The sequence below is a fragment of the Oncorhynchus mykiss genome, chromosome 18 (assembly GCF_013265735.2).
Source record: "Oncorhynchus mykiss isolate Arlee chromosome 18, USDA_OmykA_1.1, whole genome shotgun sequence".
NCBI classification, from domain to species: Eukaryota; Metazoa; Chordata; class Actinopteri; order Salmoniformes; family Salmonidae; genus Oncorhynchus; species Oncorhynchus mykiss.
In genome coordinates this window covers 69,393,376-69,413,407 of record NC_048582.1, presented here as the reverse complement: position 1 = coordinate 69,413,407, position 20,032 = coordinate 69,393,376, and the positions used below count along the sequence as shown (strand labels likewise).

The 20,032-nt window shown below is 45.2% G+C and overlaps 1 protein-coding gene across 11 annotated transcripts in view; it reads right to left on the bottom strand.

Moving 5' to 3' along the window:
• LOC110496778 (protein spire homolog 1) overlaps positions 1-20,032 on the bottom strand; it is a 104,359-nt gene that overhangs the window by 66,233 nt on the left and 18,094 nt on the right. For all 11 annotated transcript variants that reach the window (XM_036953631.1, XM_036953632.1, XM_036953622.1 and 8 more), the window contains exon 3: positions 216-455. In XM_036953631.1, the coding sequence (XP_036809526.1) occupies positions 216-455 (240 nt within the window). The remainder of the gene's footprint in view (positions 1-215; positions 456-20,032) is intronic.

Sequence of the window (20,032 nt, the reverse complement as noted above, 5' to 3'; positions counted from 1 at the left end):
CGCATCACCACGTCGTACCGCTCTAACGCATCACCGCGTCGTACCGCTCTAACGGGTCACCGCGTCGTACCGCTCTAACGGGTCACCGCGTCGTACCGCTCCAACGCATCACCGCGTCGTACCGCTCTAACGGGTCACTGCGTCGTACCGCTCTAACGCGTCACGAGTTGTACCGTTACAGGTAACTATAGTTGATACAGTGAGACAGGACGTACCATGATGATGTCTCTGAATCCTTTTACATTACAGAGAGTGTTTGGGTCTTCCTCGTCTTCCTCCTCCTCGGTGGCCTCGTAACCTTCATCAGGGCAGGGGTCACTGTCCCTCTCCTTCTCTGCCATGTTGGTCATCATGTCGATGAGTTGCTCCAGAGCCGGACTGAGCTCTCTCTCCTCGCTCTCCTTCAGACTGTAGTCCAACGCCTTGTAGATCATGATTCCCAGAGATTCAATCACCTACAAGACAAAAAAACAACAGGCCGTTATTCACCCACATACGGAGCCAGTACACACTAACCAACTCTTACAGATGCCGCTACCAACTCCTACTACCATTAGGATTCCCCAATGACACAATATGAAGACCAGTCCAGACAAACACAGTGGATCAGATTGACCATTCTGGACCAGATCAGGATGGTCACCAACTCCACAATAACCAGACAGACAAATGACCTCAGGCCCACGTGAAGACATGAAAAAATAGTTCCTGAACCCAAGTAGTCTATTTGGTGATTTATTCTGTAATTGATTCTTTCACTCAAAATCAGACATGACCCACCTACTCCTGTTACAGCCGACCTCAACCACTGACCGTCCCTACCTCATACAAACTGATATTAAACTAAGAGCTGCACTGTGGTGATACCCCTCCCCCCCACGTCCTGCAAAAACAACTTAATCATCCCAAATGTGGAACTTTGTTTGCTGCAGGGTGATAGATAGATATGACTCTTCTAGATATTAAATGAACAAACAGTGCTGAACAGGAACCTGCATTGACCCTGTGAAAACTCAAATCAGCAGAAATGTGACCCTCTGTTAAAAAGGCCAGGCGTCTCATTTACAGACATGATCTCCCTAACTAGGTGAGAGGGAGGGGCCAACAAGGCCAGGCGTCTCATTTACAGACATGATCTCACTAACCAGGTGAGGGGAGGGGCCAACAAGGCCAGGCGTCTCATTTACAGACATGATCTCACTAACCAGGTGAGGGAGGGGCCAACAAGGCCAGGCATCTCATTTACAGGCATGATCTCCCTAACCAGGTGAGGGGAGGGGCCAACAAGGCCAGGCATCTCACTAACCAGGTGAGAGGGAGGGGCCAACAAGGCCAGGCGTCTCATTTACAGACATGATCTCCCTAACCAGGTGAGAGGGAGGGGCCAACAAGGCCAGGCACTTCATTTACAGACATGATCTCACTAACTAGGTGAGGGGAGGGGCCAACAAGGCCAGGCATCTCACTAACCAGGTGAGAGGGAGGGGCCAACAAGGCCAGGCGTCTCATTTACAGACATGATCTCACTAACCAGGTGAGGGAGGGGCCAACAAGGCCAGGCATCTCATTTACAGACAAGATCTCACTAACCAGGTGAGGGAGGGGCCAACAAGGCCAGGCATCTCATTTACAGACATGATCTCCCTAACCAGGTGAGGGGAGGGGCCAACAAGGCCAGGCATCTCATTTACAGACATGATCTCCCTAACCAGGTGAGGGAGGGGCCAACAAGGCCAGGCATCTCATTTACAGACATGTTCTCCCTAACCAGGTGAGGGGAGGGGCCAACAAGGCCAGGCATCTCATTTACAGACATGATCTCCCTAACTAGGTGAGGGAGGGGCCAACAAGGCCAGGCATCTCATTTACAGACATGATCTCCCTAACCAGGTGAGAGGGAGGGGCCAACAAGGCCAGGCACTTCATTTACAGACATGATCTCACTAACTAGGTGAGGGGAGGGGCCAACAAGACCAGGCATCACACTAACCAGGTGAGGGGAGGGGCCAACAAGGCCAGGTATCTCACTAACAAGGTGAGGGAGGGGCCAACAAGGCCAGGCATCTCATTTACAGACATGTTCTACCTAACCAGGTGAGGGAGGGGCCAACTAGGCCAGGCATCTCATTTACAGACATGTTCTCCCTAACCAGGTGAGGGAGGGGCCAACAAGACCAGGCATCACACTAACCAGGTGAGGGGAGGGGCCAACAAGGCCAGGTATCTCACTAACCAGGTGAGGGAGGGGCCAACAAGGCCAGGCATCTCATTTACAGACATGTTCTCCCTAACCAGGTGAGGGAGTGGCCAACAGGGCCAGGCATCTCATTTACAGACATGATCTCCCTAACCAGGTGAGGGAGGGGCCAACAAGGTCAGGCATCTCATTTACAGACATGATCTCCCTAACCAGGTGAGGGAGGGGCCAACAAGGCCAGGCATCTCATTTACAGACATGTTCTCCCTAACCAGGTGAGGGAGGTGCCAACAAAGCCAGGCATCTCATTTACAGACATGTTCTCCCTAACCAGGTGAGGGAGGTGCCAACAAAGCCAGGCATCTCATTTACAGACATGATCTCCCTAACCAGGTGAGAGGGAGGGGCCAACAAGGCCAGGCATCTCATTTACAGACATGATGTCACTAACCAGGTGAAGGGAGGGGCCAACAAGGCCAGGTATCTCACTGACCAGGTGAAGGGAGGGGCCAACAAGGCCAGGCATCACACTAACCAGGTGAGGGGAGGGGCCAACAAGGCCAGGTATCTCACTAACCAGGTGAGGGAGGGGCCAACAAGGCCAGGCATCTCATTTACAGACATGTTCTCCCTAACCAGGTGAGGGAGGTGCCAACAAAGCCAGGCATCTCATTTACAGACATGATCTCCCTAACCAGGTGAGAGGGAGGGGCCAACAAGGCCGGCATGCTGTCCGGTCCTCTGGCAGTCTCTATGGGGGTGCCACAGGGTTCAATTCTCGGGCCGACTCTTTTCTCTGTATATATCAATGATGTTTCTCATGCTGCGGGCGATTCCCTGATCCACCTCTACGCAGACGACACCATTCTATATACTTCCGGCCCGTCCTTGGACACTGTGCTATCTAACCTCCAAACGAGCTTCAATGCCATACAGCACTCCTTCCGTGGCCTCCAACTGCTCTTAAACGCTAGTAAAACCAAATGCATGCTTTTCAACCGTTCGCTGCCTGCACCCGCACGCCTGACCAGCATCACCACCCTGGATGGTTCCGACCTTGAATATGTGGACATCTATAAGTACCTAGGTGTCTGGCTAGACTCTAAACTCTCCTTCCAGACCCATATCAAACATCTCCAATCGAAAATCAAATCAAGAGTCGGCTTTCTATTCCGCAACAAAGCCTCCTTCACTCACGCCGCCAAACTTACCCTAGTAAAACTGACTATCCTACCGATCCTCGACTTCGGCGACGTCATCTACAAAATTGCTTCCAACACTCTACTCAGCAAACTGGATGCAGTCTATCACAGTGCCATCCGTTTTGTCACTAAAGCACCTTATACCACCCACCACTGCGACTTGTATGCTCTAGTCGGCTGGCCCTCGCTACATATTCGTCGCCAGACCCACTGGCTCCAGGTCATCTACAAGTCCATGCTAGGTAAAGCTCCGCCTTATCTCAGTTCACTGGTTACGATGGCAACACCCATCCGTAGCACGCGCTCCAGCAGGTGTATCTCACTGATCATCCCTAAAGCCAACACCTCATTTGGCCGCCTTTCGTTCCAGTTCTCTGCTGCCTGTGACTGGAACGAATTGCAAAAATCGCTGAAGTTGGAGACTTTTATCTCCCTCACCAACTTCAAACATCTGCTATCTGAGCAGCTAACCGATCGCTGCAGCTGTACATAGTCTATTGGTAAATAGCCCACCCATTTTCACCTACCTCATCCCCATACTGTTTTTATTTATTTATTTTTATTTTTCTGCTCTTTTGCACACCAATATCTCTACCTGTACATAACCATCTGATCATTTATCACTCCAGTGTTAATCTGCATAATTGTAATTATTTGCCTACCTCATGCCTTTTGCACACAATGTATATATAGACTCCCCTTTTTTTCTACTGTGTTATTGACTTGTTAATTGTTTACTCCATGTGTAACTCTGTGTTGTCTGTTCACACTGCTATGCCTTATCTTGGCCAGGTCGCAGTTGCAAATGAGAACTTGTTCTCAACTAGCCTACCTGGTTAAATAAAGGTGAAATAAAAAAAAATAAAATAAAAATTTACAGACATGATGTCACTAACCAGGTGAAGGGAGGGGCCAACAAGGCCAGGTATCTCACTGACCAGGTGAAGGGAGGGGCCAACAAGGCCAGGTATCTCACTAACCAGGTGAGAGGGAGGGGCCAACAAGCAGACCAAAATAGAGAGCTGAACCTATCAACCCAAGATGGCAATGCAGACGTGGTTTGTGTTCCTCTCGTTTACTTTTTGTATTTTTTTTGTATGTATATATTCCAATTTATATTTCAATCTCTTTTTCCATTTTTTTATTAAATATACCTTCCGGTAACCCGCCTCACTCAATGTGACACGGATCTGCTATTTTTTTAGACCCTATAGGCAAAACTTTCATCAGAAGGTAGCCAGCTAATTAGCTAAATTACTAGCTATTTAGTCATTGTTAGCCACTGCTAGCGGCCTTTACCCTCTGATCAGGCACCAGCCGTTTTTATAGCCTACACTACAAACGCCAGATTCCTGCCGTAAACCCTGAACCATTGACCATAACAGCTGCCACTGAGTGACCCAGCCGCGAAGCTAGCCCTGAGCCAGGTGCATCTCCCGGCTAGCAAACTAAATTACCACAACTACAATGCCTCTCTCGCCATCTGGCCCGATCCCTTCGTCGACACGGTGCCCCGTTGTACCACCACAACTGGTCCGCAGACGTAATTCCATCAGATGTGCCTTCAACCGGCCTTTGCCGGACGACAGAGCATTATTGGAGGACCAAAAAAGCCGATACCGATTAAATCTGACGATTTTTTAAACTTTTATTTGTAATAATGACAATTACAATAATACTGAATGAACACTTATTTTAACCTAATATAATATATCAATAAAATTAATTTAGCCTCAAATAAATTATGAAACATGTTCAATTTGGTTTAAATAATGCAAAAACAAAAGTGTTGGAGAAGAAAGTAAAAGTGCAATATGTGCTATGTAAGAAAGCTAACGTTTCAGTTCCTTGCTCAGAACATGAGACCATATGAAAGCTGGTGGTTCCTTTTAACATGAGTCTTCAATATTCCCAGGTAAGAAGTTTTAGGTTGAAGTTATTATAGGAATTATAGGACTATTTCCCTCTATACCATTTGTATTTCATTAATCTTTGACGATTGGATGTTGTTATGGGCACTTCAGTATTGCTAGTGTAACAGTATAGCCTCCGTGCCTCTCCTCGCTCCTCCCTGGGCTAGAACCAGCAACACAACGACAACAGCCACCCTCGAAGCAGCGTTACCCATGCAGAGCAAGGGAAACAACCACCCCAAGGCTCAGAGCGAGTGACGTTTGAAATGCTATTAGCGCGCGCTAACTAGCTAGCCATTTCACTTCGGTTACATCAGCCTCATCTCAGGAGTTGATAGGCTTGAAGTTATAAACAGCGCAATGCTTGACGCACAACAAAGAGTTGCTGGCAAAACGCACAAAAGTGAATGAATGAATGTTTACGCGCCTGCTTCTGTCTACCACCGCTCAGTCAGATACTTAAGATACTTGTATGCTCAGTCAGATTACACGCAACGCAGGACAAGCTAGATAATATCTAGTAATATCATCAAACATGTGTAGTTAACTAGTGATTATGATTGATTGATTGTTTTTTATAAGATAAGATTAATGCTAGCTAGCAACCTACCTTGGCCTCCCGCATTCGCATTGCAAGATTGGATCCCCCGAGCTGACAAGGTGAAAATCTGTCGTTCTGCCCCTGAACGAGGCAGTTAACCCACCGTTCCTAGGCCTTCATTGAAAAGAAGAATGTGTTCTTAACTGACTTGCCTAGTTAAATAAAGGTGTATATATATATATATATATATATATATATATATGGCAAAATCGGTGTCCAAAAATACCGATTTCCGATTGTTATGAAAACTTGAAATCGGCCCTAATTAATCGGCCATCCCGATTAATCGGTCGACCTCTACTTTAAACGCGGTGTCTCCCGCGTGCTAGCATAGTAACAACTACCTAGCTGCTTCCCTGTTCCTTCTATTGCTGCCCCCTGGACCCTATGATCACTTGGCTACATAGCTGATGCCTGCTGGACTGTCCATTTATCACGGTACTCCATTCTGTTTATTTCTTGTTTATCTGTCGGCCCCAGCCGCGAGCTCAGGCTCTATGTGTAGTTAACTGAACCTCTCTGCCCATTCATTGCCATTTTACCTGCTGTTGTTGTCTTAGCTGATTAGCCGTTGTTGTCATACCCATTGTTGACTTAGCTAGCTCTCCCAATCAACACTTATGATTGCTTTATGCCTCGCTTTATGTCTCTCTCAAATGTCAATATGCCTTGTATACTGTTGTTTAGGGTAATTATCATTGTTTTAGTTTACTGCAGAGCCCCTAGTCCCACTGTACATGCCTTAGATACCTCCTTTGTCCCACCTCCCACACATGCGGTGACCTCACCCAGTATAACCAGCACGTCCAGAGATGCAACCTCTCTTATCATCATTCAGTGCCTGGGCTTACCTCCACTGTACCCACACCCCACCATACCCATCTGCACATTATGCCCTGAAATCTGCTCCTTTCATTCTCTGTCCCCAACGCACTAGACGACCAGTTTTACTAGCCTTTAGCCGTACCCTCATCCTACTCCTCCTGTGTTCCTCGGGTGATGTGGAGGTAAACCCAGGCCCTGCATGACCCCAGGCCCTCTCATTTGTTGACTTCTGTAATCGAAAAAGCCTTGGTTTCATGCACGTTAACATCAGAAACCTCCTCCTCAAGTTTGTTTTACTCACTGCTTTAGCACACTCTGCCAACCCTGATGTCCTTGCCGTGTCTGAATCCTGGCTTAGGAAGGCCACCAAAAATTCGGAGATTTCGGACCGTCAAGATAGAACTGCCAACAGGGGAGGAGTTGCAATCTACTGCAGAGATAGCTTGCAAAGTTCTGTCATACTTTCCAGGTCTATACCCAAACAGTTCAAGCTTTTAATTTAAAAAATGAATCTCTCCAGAAATAAGTCTCATCGTTGCCGCCTGTTATAGACCCCCCTCAGCTCCCAACTGTGACCTGGACACCATATCTGAATTGATTGCCCCTCATCAATCTTCAGAGTTCGTTCTGTTAAGTGACCTAAACTGGGAAATGCTTAACACCCCAATCTCACACAAATTATCAAGGAAACCACCAGGTACAACCCTAAATCTGTAAACATGGGCACCCTCATAGATATTACCCTGACCAACTTGCCCTCCAAATACACCTCCGCTGTTTTCAATCAGGATCTCAGCAATCACTGCCTCATTGCCTGCATCCGCTATGGGTCCGCGGTCAAACGACCACCCCTTATCACTGTCAAACGCTCCCTAAAACACTTCTGCGAGCAGGCCTTTCTAATCAACCTGGCCCAGGTATCCTGGAAGGATATTGACCTCATCCCGTCAGTTGAGGATGCCTGGTCGTTCTTTAAAAGTAATTTCCTCACCATCTTAAATAAGCATGCCCCTTTCAAAAAAATGTAGAACTATGAACAGATATGGCCCTTGGTTCACTCCACACCCGACTGCCCTTGACCAGCACAAAAACATCCTGTGGCGGACTGCAATAGCATCAAATAGTCCCCGCGATATGCAACTGTTCAGGGAAGTCAGGAACCAATATACACAGTCAGTCAGGGAAGCAAAGGCTAGCTTTATCAAACAGAAATTTGCATCCTGTAGCTCTAAATCCCAAAAGTTTTGGAACACTGTAAAGTCCATGGAGAATAAGAGCACCTCCTCCCAGCTGCCCACTGCACCGAGGCTAGGTGACACGGTCACCACTGATAAATCAATGATAATTGAAAATGTCAATAAGCATCTCTCTACGGCTGGCCATGCTTTCCTCCTGGCTACCCCAACAGCTCGCCACCCCTCGAAGCTACTTGCCCGAGCCTCCCCAGCTTCTCCTTCACCCAAATCCAGATCGCAGATGTTCCGAAAGAGCTGCAAAACCTAGACCCGTACAAATAAGCTGGGCTAGACAATCTGGGCCCCCGCTTTCTAAAATGATCTGCCGCCATTGTTGCAACCCCTATTACCAGTCTGTTCAACCTCTCATTTCGTCCGAGATCCCTAAAGATTGGGAAGCTGCCGTGGTCATCCCCCTCTTCAAAGGGGGTGACACTCTAGACCCAAACTGTTACAGACCTATATCCATCCTGCCCTGCCTTTCTAAAGTCTTTGAAAGCCAAGTTAATAAACAGATCACTGACTATTTCGAATCCCACCGTACATTCTCCGCTGTGGAATCCGGTTTCCGAGCTGGTCACAGGTGCACCTCACCCACGCTCAAGGTACTAAACAATATCCTAACCGCCATCGATAAAAGACAGTACTGTACAGCCGTCTTCATCGACCTGGCCAAGGCTTTCGACACTGTCAATCACCGTATTCTTACTGGCAGACTCAATAGCATTGGTTTCTCAAATGACTGCCTCGCCTGGTTCACCAACTACTTCTCAGATAGAGTTCAGTGTGTCAAATCGGAGGACCTGTTGTCCGGACCTCTGGCAGTCTCTATGGGGGTGCCAGACGGTTCAATTCTCGGGCCGACTCTTTTCTCTGTATATATCAACGATGTCGCTCTTGCTGCGAGTGATTCCTTGATCCACCTCTTCGCAGACGATGTCGTGGAGAATCTTAACAAAATGTAACACTTACAAGAACTTGTGAAGTCAATATAGGCTTTTAATACAAACATATCAGAAGCCTAGATGGTCCGTGGAACACACACTTTCCCAGAGCACTGGCTCTGTTTTATACACATACAACATATGAGTCCATCCCACACGCAAATGAAGTTACTTCCCTCAGTCCATCTGCCACCATTATATCCCAATCTGTGCATCCTGCTTGTTCAGCTCGATAACTTTCAATGGTGACAGGACCTCTTCATGTCCCAAAAATAATGCATGCCCATCTTATGCTATGGGCCCCCTTACGTTCAGCCTGGTGTGTTCTTTGGTATGTCTGTCCTTATTAGGACTAGTAGACTATGTGTCTCTTCTCTTCATGTCCTAAAAATATATGGCCTATGTCTATAGTCCATCCGTTGGTCATTTGGCTGACCCCCTCCTTTGTATGTACGCTCTCGTTGGCTGGCCCTCGCTTCATACTCGTCGCCAAACCCACTGGCTCCATGTCATCTACAAGACCCTCCTAGGTAAAGTCCACCCTTATCTCAGCTCGCTGGTCACCATAGCATCTCCCACCTGTAGCACACGCTCCAGCAGGTATATCTCTCTAGTCACCCCCAAAACCAATTCTTTCTTTGGCCGCCTCTCCTTCCAGTTCTCTGCTGCCAATGACTGGAACGAACTACAAAAATCTCTGAAACTGGAAACACTTATCTCCCTCACTAGCTTTAAGCACCAACTGTCAGAGCAGCTCACAGATTACTGCACCTGTACATAGCCCACCTATAATTTAGCCCAAACAACTACCTCTTTCCCTACTGTATTTAATTTATTTATTTATTTTGCACCCCATTATTTTTATTTCTACTTTGCACATTCTCCCTTTGCAAATCTACCATTCCAGTGTTTTACTTGTTATATTGTATTTACTTTGCCACCATGGCCTTTTTGCCTTTACCTCCCTTATCTCATCTCATTTGCTCACATCGTATATAGACTTGTTTATACTGTATTATTGACTGTATGTTTGTTTTACTCCATGTGTAACTCTGTGTCGTTGTATGTGTCGAACTGCTTTGCTTTATCTTGGCCAGGTCGCAATTGTAAATGAGAACTTGTTCTCAACTTGCCTACCTGGTTAAATAAAGGTGAAATAAAATAAAATAAAAAATGTCCCTCTGACCTTGGTTTGTCCAGCTGTCCTATGCTCTCATGGCTTTACTCTGGCCTCCTGTCCTATACAATAGACAATGCATTTTACCAGAATGGCAAATGCACTCTAAGTGTATCTTTCTCTTGTGTTACAGTATTATGTTCCTCCCTATATGTACATCTTTCTCCCACAACGACACCATTCTGTATACATCTGGCCCTTCTTTGGACACCGTATTAACAAACCTCCAAACGAGCTTCAATGCCATACAACACTCCTTCTGTGGCCTCCAACTGCTCTTAAACGCTATGCTTTTCAACCGTTCGCTGCCCGCACCTGCCCGCCTGACTAGCATCACTACTCTGGACGGTTCTGACCTAGAATACATGAACAACTACAAATACCTAGGTGTCTGGCTAGACTGTAAACTCTCCTTCCAGAATCATATCAAACATCTCCAATCCAAAATCAAATCTAGAACGGGCTTTCTATTCCACAACAAAGCATCCTTCACTCACGCTGCCAAACTTACCCTCGTAAAACTGACTATCCTACTGATCCTCGACTTCGGAGATGTCATCTACAAAAACTTCCAATACTCTACTCAGACTACATCCAATTTGCTATCACAGTGCCATCCGTTTTGTTAACAAAGTGCCTCATACCACCCACCACTGTGACCTGTATGCTCTAGTCAGCTGGCCCTCGCTACATATTCGCCGCCAGACCCACTGGCTCCAGGTCATCTATAAGTCTATGCTAGGTAAAGCTCCGCCTCATCTCAGCTCCCTGGTCACGATAACAACACCCACCCGTAGCACGTGCTCCAGCAGGTATATCACACTGATCATCCCGAAAGCCAACACTCACTTTGGCTGCTTTTCCTTCCAGTTTTCTGCTGCCAATGACTGGAACGAATTGCAAAAAAATAAATCACTGAAGCTGGAGACTTACATTTCCCTCACTAACTTTAAACATCAGCTATCTGAGCAGCTAACCGATCGCTGCAGCTGTACATAGTCCATCTGTAAATATCCCACCCAATCTACCTACCTCATCCCCATATTGTTTTTATTTACTTTGCTGCTCTTTTGCACACCAGTATCACTACTTACACACCATCATCTATCACTCCTGTATTAATCTACTAAATTGTAATTACTTTCCTACTATGGCCTATTTATTGCCATATCTCCTCATGCCATTCGCACACACTGTATATAGACTTTCTTTATTTTCTATTGTGTTATTGACTGTATGTTTGTTTATTCCATGTGTATCTCTGTGTTGTTGTTTGTGTTGCACTGCTTTGCTTTATCTTGGCCAGGTCGCAGTTGTAAATGAGAACTTGTTCTCAACTAGCCTACCTGGTTAAATAAAGGTGAAATAAATAAATAAAACAATAAAAGATCAGGGCCTGTATTCACAAAGAGTAGGCGTGCTGGTCTAGGATCAGGTCTTCCTTCTTATTCATTATGATCTAAAGGGCAAAACTGATCCTAGATCAGGACTCCGGTGCTTTATGAACACAGGCCCAGGAACCTGGCATAACCTGCACAAACTTCATGAGGCATCAATTACGACTTATACAATTGTGGACCTGAAAGTGGTTGTGGGTGATACCACAGAGGTAGACAGTAATATCTCTAAGGCCGATTGCAGTCATGCAGCACTGAACATGGAAACATTGACTTTGAGCATTACATCACAAAGGACATCTACAATCAGCTACGCTGCTATGTCCACAGACAGACAGCTGGCTAACAGCAGGTGAGCGCTGGGACAGACAAGGGCACAGCTCAGCTCTTTATTTAGACACACAGCACAATACAATAGAGGTAGGTCTAACGCGTATCTAGCAAACAAAAAGGTTAACTCCAGTCAGTTCAGATCAGTGTTAAAGGTCATAGATGAACAGGTTAGTCAGCTGACATACCCCTGGAGGATGGAGAAACCAGGAGAATTCATTCCATTCCAGCTATTACAATGAGCCAGTCCTCCCATCTAAAGTTACACCGGCCTCCACTGGGAGTACGGTCATCATCTCTGGTTCTGAGGTGGTGTAGTGTGGGTCACAATCTCTGGTTCTGAGGTGGTGTGGGTCATTAACTCTGGTTCTGAGGTGGTGTAGTGTGGGTCATGATCGCCGGTTCTGAGGTGGTGTAGTGTGGGTCATGATCTCCGGTTCTGAGGTGGTGTAGTGTGGGTCATGATCTCCGGTTCTGAGGTGGTGGAGTGTGGGTCATGATCTCTGGTTCTGAGGTGGTGTAGTGTGGGTCATGATCTCCGGTTCTGAGGTGGTGGAGTGTGGGTCATGATCTCTGGTTCTGAGGTGGTGGAGTGTGGAAGTTAGGTGCCCAAACAGAGCCCTGCAGGGTGAGGCTGGGAGAGGGTGAGGCTGAGAGAGGGTGAGGCTGGCTACGGCCCAGTAGCTGCCGGGAGACATCTCATCTGGCTGGGTAGAGCACCAGTCTGTCTGAAGGAGGGAGAGGTGTTGACTGAGCTGTGTGGCAGTAGATTTTTTCTTTAGCTTGAGTCATTACCTAACTGACACATTCTCAATAAGATTTAACTTGTGAAATAAATGTGATATAAAAATATTAAAAAGAAACTGGCTTTATGAAATACATTAGATAGATTTTGAAACGTGTATAGGCGATTGGCCTCAGTATATAGGCTTTCATCCCTTGAGTTGATGTCAACACCCCGGGGAAACACATCAAAACTCCACTTTAAATAGACCTAACACGTACCTGTGTTAAGGTCTATTTACCACTGGTCTGACCAATCGGAATCCATTCAAGATTGTTTTGATCACGCGGACTGGGATATGTTCTGGGCAGCCTCTGAGAATAACATTGACATTTACACAGACAAAGTAACTGAGTTCATCAGGAATTGTATAGGGGATGTTGTTCCCACTGACTATTAAAAAACTTTGCAAACCAGAAACTGTGGCGAGATGGCAGCATTCGCACAAAAAAGCGCAAACCACCGCATTTAACCATGACAAGGTGACTAGGAATAGGGCCGAATACAAACAGTGTAGTTATTCTCTCCTTAAGAGACAAAACATCAGTGCAGAGACAAAGTGGAGTCGCAATTCAACGGCTCAGACACAATACGTACTGTACCAGTCAAAAGTTTGGATACACCTACTCATTCCAAGGTTTCTTTATTTTTACTACTTTCTGCATTGTAGAATAATAGTGAATACATCAAAACTATTAAATAACAAATATGGAATCATGTAGTAACCAAAAAAAATAGATTATTCAAAGTAGCAACCCTTTGCCTTCACAACAGCTTTGCACGCTCTTGACATTCTCTCAACCAGCTTCATGAGGTAGTCACCTGGAATGCATTTTCATTAACTGGTGTGCCTTGTTAAAAGTTAATTTGTGAAATGTATTCTGTTCTTAATGCTTCAGAAGCAATCAGTTGTGTTGTGACAAGGTATACAGAAGATGGTCTTTTACCAAATAGGGTGAAGTCCATGGAACAGAACAGCTCAAATAAGCTAAAATAAATTACAGTCCATCATAACTTTAAGACATGGTCAGTCAATGTGAAAAAATTCAAGAACATTGAAAGTTTCTTCAAGTGCAGTTGCAAAAACCATCAAGAGATATGATGAAACTGGCTTTAATGAGGACCGCCACAGGAATGGAAGACCTAGAGTTACCTCTGCTGCAGAGGATAAGTTCATTACAGTTACCAGCCTCAGAAATAGCAGCCCAAATAAATGCTTCTCAGAGTTCAAGTAACAGACTTATCTCAACATCAACTGTTCAGAGAAGACTGCGTGAATCAGGCCTTCATGGTCGAATTGCTGCAAAGAAACCCCTACTAAAGCACAACAATAAGAAGAAGAGACTTGCTTGAGCCAAGAAACACAAACAATGGACATTAGACCGGTGGAAATCTGCCCTTTGGTCTGATGAGTCTAAATTGGAGATTTTTGGTTCTAACAGCAGTCTCTTTGTGAGACGCAGAGTAGGTGAACGGATGATTTCCGTATGTGTGGTTCCCACTGTGAAGCATGGAGGTGGTGGTGTGGGGGTGCTTTGCTGGTGACGTTGTCTGTGATTTTTGTATTTATTCAAAAGGCACACTTAACCAGCATAGCTACCACAGCATTCTGCAGCGATACGCCATCCCATCTGGGTTGCGCTTAGTGGGACTATCATTTGTTTTTCAATAGGACAATAATATCTGAAAAAAATGTGTGTTACCAATACAATGTGATTTATCACTTGTGAGGCACAGCGTAAGGAAACAGCACATGCTGTTGTTTCCAACATTTTTCAAAATCATAGTCGCACACCTCATGTAGCGCATAGGCCGATATGTTTAATCTATCACATAAGCTGAATACCGTGAAATGCTTACTTACAAGCCCTTAACCAACAGCGCAGTTCAAGAAAGAGTTAAGAAAATATTTACCAAACAAAGTAAAGTAAAAAAATAACAATAACGAGGCTACGTACAGGGGGTATGTATGTATAGATAACGAGGCTATGTATGTATAGATAATAAACAGCTAATAGCAGCAGTGTACAAAACAAATGGAAGGGGGTTGTGAATGTAAATAGTCCAGTGGTGATTAATGATTAAATGTTCAGCAGTCTTATGTCTTGGGGGTAGAAGCTGCTAAGGAGCCTTTTGGTCCTAGACTTGGCGCTCCGGTACCACTTGCCGTGCGATAGCAGAGAGAACAGTCCATGACTTGGGGGACTGGACTTTTATGGGCCATCCTCTGACACAGCTTATTATAGATGTCCTGGATGACAGGAAGATTGGCCCCAGTGATGTACTGGGCCATTCGCACTACCCTCTGTGGAGCCTTACGTTCAGTTGCCATACCAGGCGGTGATGAAACCAGTCAGGATGCTCTCCATGATGCACCTGTAGAACTCTGAGGATCTGGGGACCCACGCCAAATCTTTTCAGTCTCCTGTGGGGGAAAAGGTTTTGTCGTGCCCTCTTCACGACTATCTTAGTAAGTTTGGACCATGATAGTTCGTTAGTGATGTGGACACCAGGGAACTTGGAAAAACTCTCGACCCGCTCCACTACAGCCTCGTTGATGTTAATGGGATCCTGTTCGGCCCACCTTTTCCTGTAGTCCACGATCAGCTCCTTTGTCTTGTTCACTTTGAGGTAGAGGTTGTTGGCCTGGCACCACACTGCCAGGTCTGGTCCTACAGGAAACGTATGATCTCTGTAATTGCTAACAAAGGATTCTGTACCAAATATGAAGTTCTGCTTTTCTGATGTATCAAATACTTATTATGTCATGCAATAAAATGCAAATAAATTACTTAAAAATCATACAATGTGATTTTCTGGATTTTACATTGTCTCTCACAGTTGAAGTGTACCTATGATAAAAATTACAGACCTCTACATGCTTTGTAAGTAGGAAAACCTGCAAAATCGGCAGTGTATCAAATACTTGTTCTCCCCAATGTATATAACCCTAACCCTTTATTTAACCAGGTATTTATATTTATATATATATATATATATATATATATATATATATATATATATATATATATATATATATATATATATATATATATATATATATATCCCTAACCCTTTGAGGCCAGTTGAGAACACGTTCTCATTTACAACTGCGACCTGGTCAAGATAAAGCAAAGCAGTGCGACACAAACACCAACACAGAGTTACACATGGAATAAACAATAAACAAGCCAATAACACAGTAAACAGGTCAATGACACAGTAGGAAAAAAATAAGACTATATACAGTGTGTGCAAAAGGCATGAGGAGGTAGGCAATAAAAAGGCCATAATAGCGTAGAATTACAATGCTTATCAATGCACAAGCAGCCTTCTCCCCACTTCTATGATAAAAATATTCTATTAAGTCATACAAAAGTATTACTGTGTGTGAAGTTTAAAATGCATCCTGTCATTACTAAATGTGTAATGTGAAAGATATTTTGAACATGACTATTTAACACAAAAAAAAGTATAGAATCAGTCGTCTCCCGCAAATAAAGGGGATGATGACGCAATCTTTGCAAGTTGGAGGGAAACTAATTTCATTGGTCCTCAACTCATGGCTCAGTCATTTCATTCAGGGTAAGCGGAGTTATCCGTGTGCTAGCCTGTCCCAGAACAGGACAGTTCTGAAGGATTTGTTGGCATAGAAATGTACCTGGCTAAAAGGTGAGCCACTTTCATAAGACCGGTTATCCAGAGTTGAACTCAGAGTTGACCAAAGTTACCTTGCTAACTCCTCAATCCTGCTTGGCATGATAGTCCTCTGGTTTGGTTAGAGGTCTGAGCACATTCAAAATGGCAGCCTATTCCCCATGCAGTGCACTACATTTGAACAGGACCTATTCGGTGTGAAATGCAGACTTAGTGGGAACACTCAGTCCCTTCAAGCGTGTAGAGACACTCCTGGAAAAACAGGACTTCTCTCCAAATACAGATCAGCATCACAATCTCATTTGAAGACTTGTGACTCAGAGGAATGAGGCAGGCAGGCGGGTAGGAGTTAGAGAGTTGCTGAAGGAAAGAGGAGGGGGGGGGGGGGGGAACTGAGCAGCTTCAGGCAACACAGAGATAGAAAACAACCACGGGGGCCTCCCGGGTGGCGCAATGGTTCTGGGACTCTGGGTTCGCGCCCAGGCTCTGTCGTAACCGGCCGCGACTGGGAGGTCCGTGGGGCGACGCACAATTGGCCTAGCGTCGTCCGGGTTAGGGAGGGCTTGGCCGGTAGGGAAATCCTTGTCTCACTGCGCACCAGCGACTCCAGTGGCGGGCCGGGCGCAGTGCGCGCTAACCAAGGTTGCCAGGTGCACAGTGTTTCCTCCGACACATGGATGGCGCTGTGTTAAGAAGCAATGCGGCTTGGTTGGGTTGTGTATCGGAGGACGCATGACTTTCAACTTTCGTCTCTCCCGAGCCCATACGGGAGTTGTAGCGATGAGACAAGATAGTAGCTACTAAAAAAAGAATTGGAGACCACGAAATTGGGGAGAAAAAGGGGTAAAATTCAACAAAAAAAAAGAAAAAAGAAAACAACCACGGGCGGCCATGTTGCTAAACATACTGCGATAAATGTAGGTTGTGTCCACAACCACAATGTAGAAACCTGCCTATAATGAGCAGCTAATTAGGGGCTGGGCTGGACTGCGCTCATCACTTCACCTCAGACTGGAGCTGGACTGGGGCTGGACTGGGCTGCAATCATCACTTCACCTCAGACTGGGGCTGGACTGGGGATGGACTGGGGCTGCTCTCATCAAATCAAAGTTTATTTGTCTGAATACAACAACCTCACAGTGAAATGCTGAATACAACAGGTGTAGTAGACCTCACAGTGAAATGCTGAATACAACAGGTGTAGTAGACCTGACAGTGAAATGCTGAATACAACAGGTGATGTAGACCTGACAGTGAAATGCTGAATACAACAGGTGATGTAGACCTGACAGTGAAATGCTGAATACAACAGGTGATGTAGACCTGACAGTGAAATGCTGAATACAACAGGTGATGTAGACCTGACAGTGAAATGCTGAATACAACAGGTGATGTAAACCTGACAGTAAAATGCTGAATACAACAGGTGTAGTAGACCTCACAGTGAAATGCTGAATACAACAGGTGTAGTAGACCTCACAGTGAAATGCTGAATGCAACAGGTGTAGTAGACCTCACAGTGAAATGCTGAATACAACAGGTGATGTAGACCTGACAGTGAAATGCTGAATACAACAGGTGATGTAAACCTGACAGTAAAATGCTGAATACAACAGGTGTAGTAGACCTCACAGTGAAATGCTGAATACAACAGGTGTAGTAGACCTCACAGTGAAATGCTGACTACAACAGGTGTAGTAGACCTTACAGTGAAATGCTTAATACAACAGGTGTAGTAGACCTTACAGTGAAATGCTGAATACAACAGGTGTAGTAGACCTCACAGTGAAATGCTGAATACAACAGGTGTAGTAGACCTTACAGTGAAATGCTGACTACAACAGGTGTAGAACTCACAGTGAAATGCTGACTACAACCTTACAGTGAAATACTTACTTACAGGCTCTAACCAATAGTGCGGGAAAAAAAGGTGTGTGAAACTTCTTCTGATGGGATAAAAGGGGTCGGCCATTTTGGTCACTCAGGGTTTGGCAGTACTGTAATATGATTGGTGTAAAACATTGAATTTGAAGAGGATCTTAACTGTATGTGAGTGTTAGAAAGCTAGCAGACAGTTTGAGGAAAATAACTGCCAAAATTCGATTCAAAGGTAGTCAATCCACAGCCACTGGCTGAAATCAGCTGATGATGGATTTCCAACTTGTCAAAGTCCCAACAAGTGCTGGTATTGTATCATATGTTAACGTTAAACAGCTTTCCAAGAAAATAAAAATGTATGGTCTGAAAGCCTAGTCGCTAGACAGAGTGAAATCCTTATCTTCGTAACAGTACAGGATAAACTAGTGAGGGTGAAATAACTACTAGAAAATGTCAAGGTGAGAATTCCTCAAATCAGCAGTGGTGTTAATTTAGCAAAAATACTTTAAAGTACTAAATAAGTCCTTTTTGGGGGGTATCTGTACTTTACTTTTTAAAATGACAACTTTTACTTCACTACATTTCTAAAGAAAATAATGTAGATTTTTCCTGACACCCAAAAGTCCTCGTTACAGTTTAAAATGCTTTGCAGAACAGGAAACTGGTCCAATTCAGGCACTTATCAAGAGAACATCCCTTGTCGCAGCCGGCCGCGACCGGGAGGTCCATCGGGCGACGCACAATTGGCCCAGCGTCGTCCGGGTAAGGGAGGGCTTGGCCAGCAGGGATATCTGCCTGCCAAGAAACATGTAGGTTTTACAGACTCGGTCAGAGAGGTTTTAAAATGTCAGTGAAAGCACTTGACAGTTGGTCCTCTCATGCTTTGAGTACACGTTCTGGTAATCCGTCTGGCCCAGCGGCTTTGTGAATGTTGACCTGTTTAAAAGGTCTTGCTCACAATGGCTACCGAGAGCATTACCACACAGTCATCCATAATTTACTGGACTTTAAAAAAAAGTTTTTGCGTCATCATTATGGGGTTCTGTGTGTAGATAGCTGAGCATTTCTTTTAAAATCAATTTTAGAATAAGGCTGTAACGTAACAAAATGTGGAAAAATACAAAAGGGCCAGAAAACTTTCCGAATGCACTGCACCCCCCCTCCCCCCCTCCCTACCTGTTGGTCTCTGATACTGTGCCTGTAAAGAAAAGAAGTAGGGTCTGGGACAGAAAACCAGTGAGTCCACCATTTTCCTCATTCAGTGCGAGACATCTCCTTCGCATCGAGTTGATCAGGCTGTTGATTGTGGCCTGTTGTCCCACTCCACAACAATTGTGCAAATTGGAGGGAAATAGAACACGCGGTCATGTGTTGATCCAGAGCATCCCAAACATGCTCAATGGGTGACATGTCTGGTGAGTATGCAGGCCATGGAAGAACTGGGACATTTTCAGCTCCCAGGAGTTGTACAAAGATCCTTGCGACATGGAGCCGTGCATTATCATGGTGAAATGAGGCGATGGCAGCGGATGAATGGCACGGCAATGGACATCAGGATCTAGTCACGGTATCTCTGTGCATTAAAGTAGCCATCGATAAATTGTTTTAGTTTTCCATAGCTTATGTCGGCATACATCATAACCCCACCACAAGGTTCACATCAGCAAACCGCTCGCCCACACGACGCCATACATGCGGTCTGCGATTGTGAGGCCGGTTGGACGTACTGCTAAATTCTCTAAAATTAGGTGGTTTATGATAGAGAAATGAACATTCAATTCTCTGGCAAAAGCTCTGGTGGAGATTCCTGCAGTCAGCATGCCAATTGCACACTCCCTCAAAACTTGAGACATCTGTTGCATTGTGTTGTGTGACAAAACTGCACATTTTAG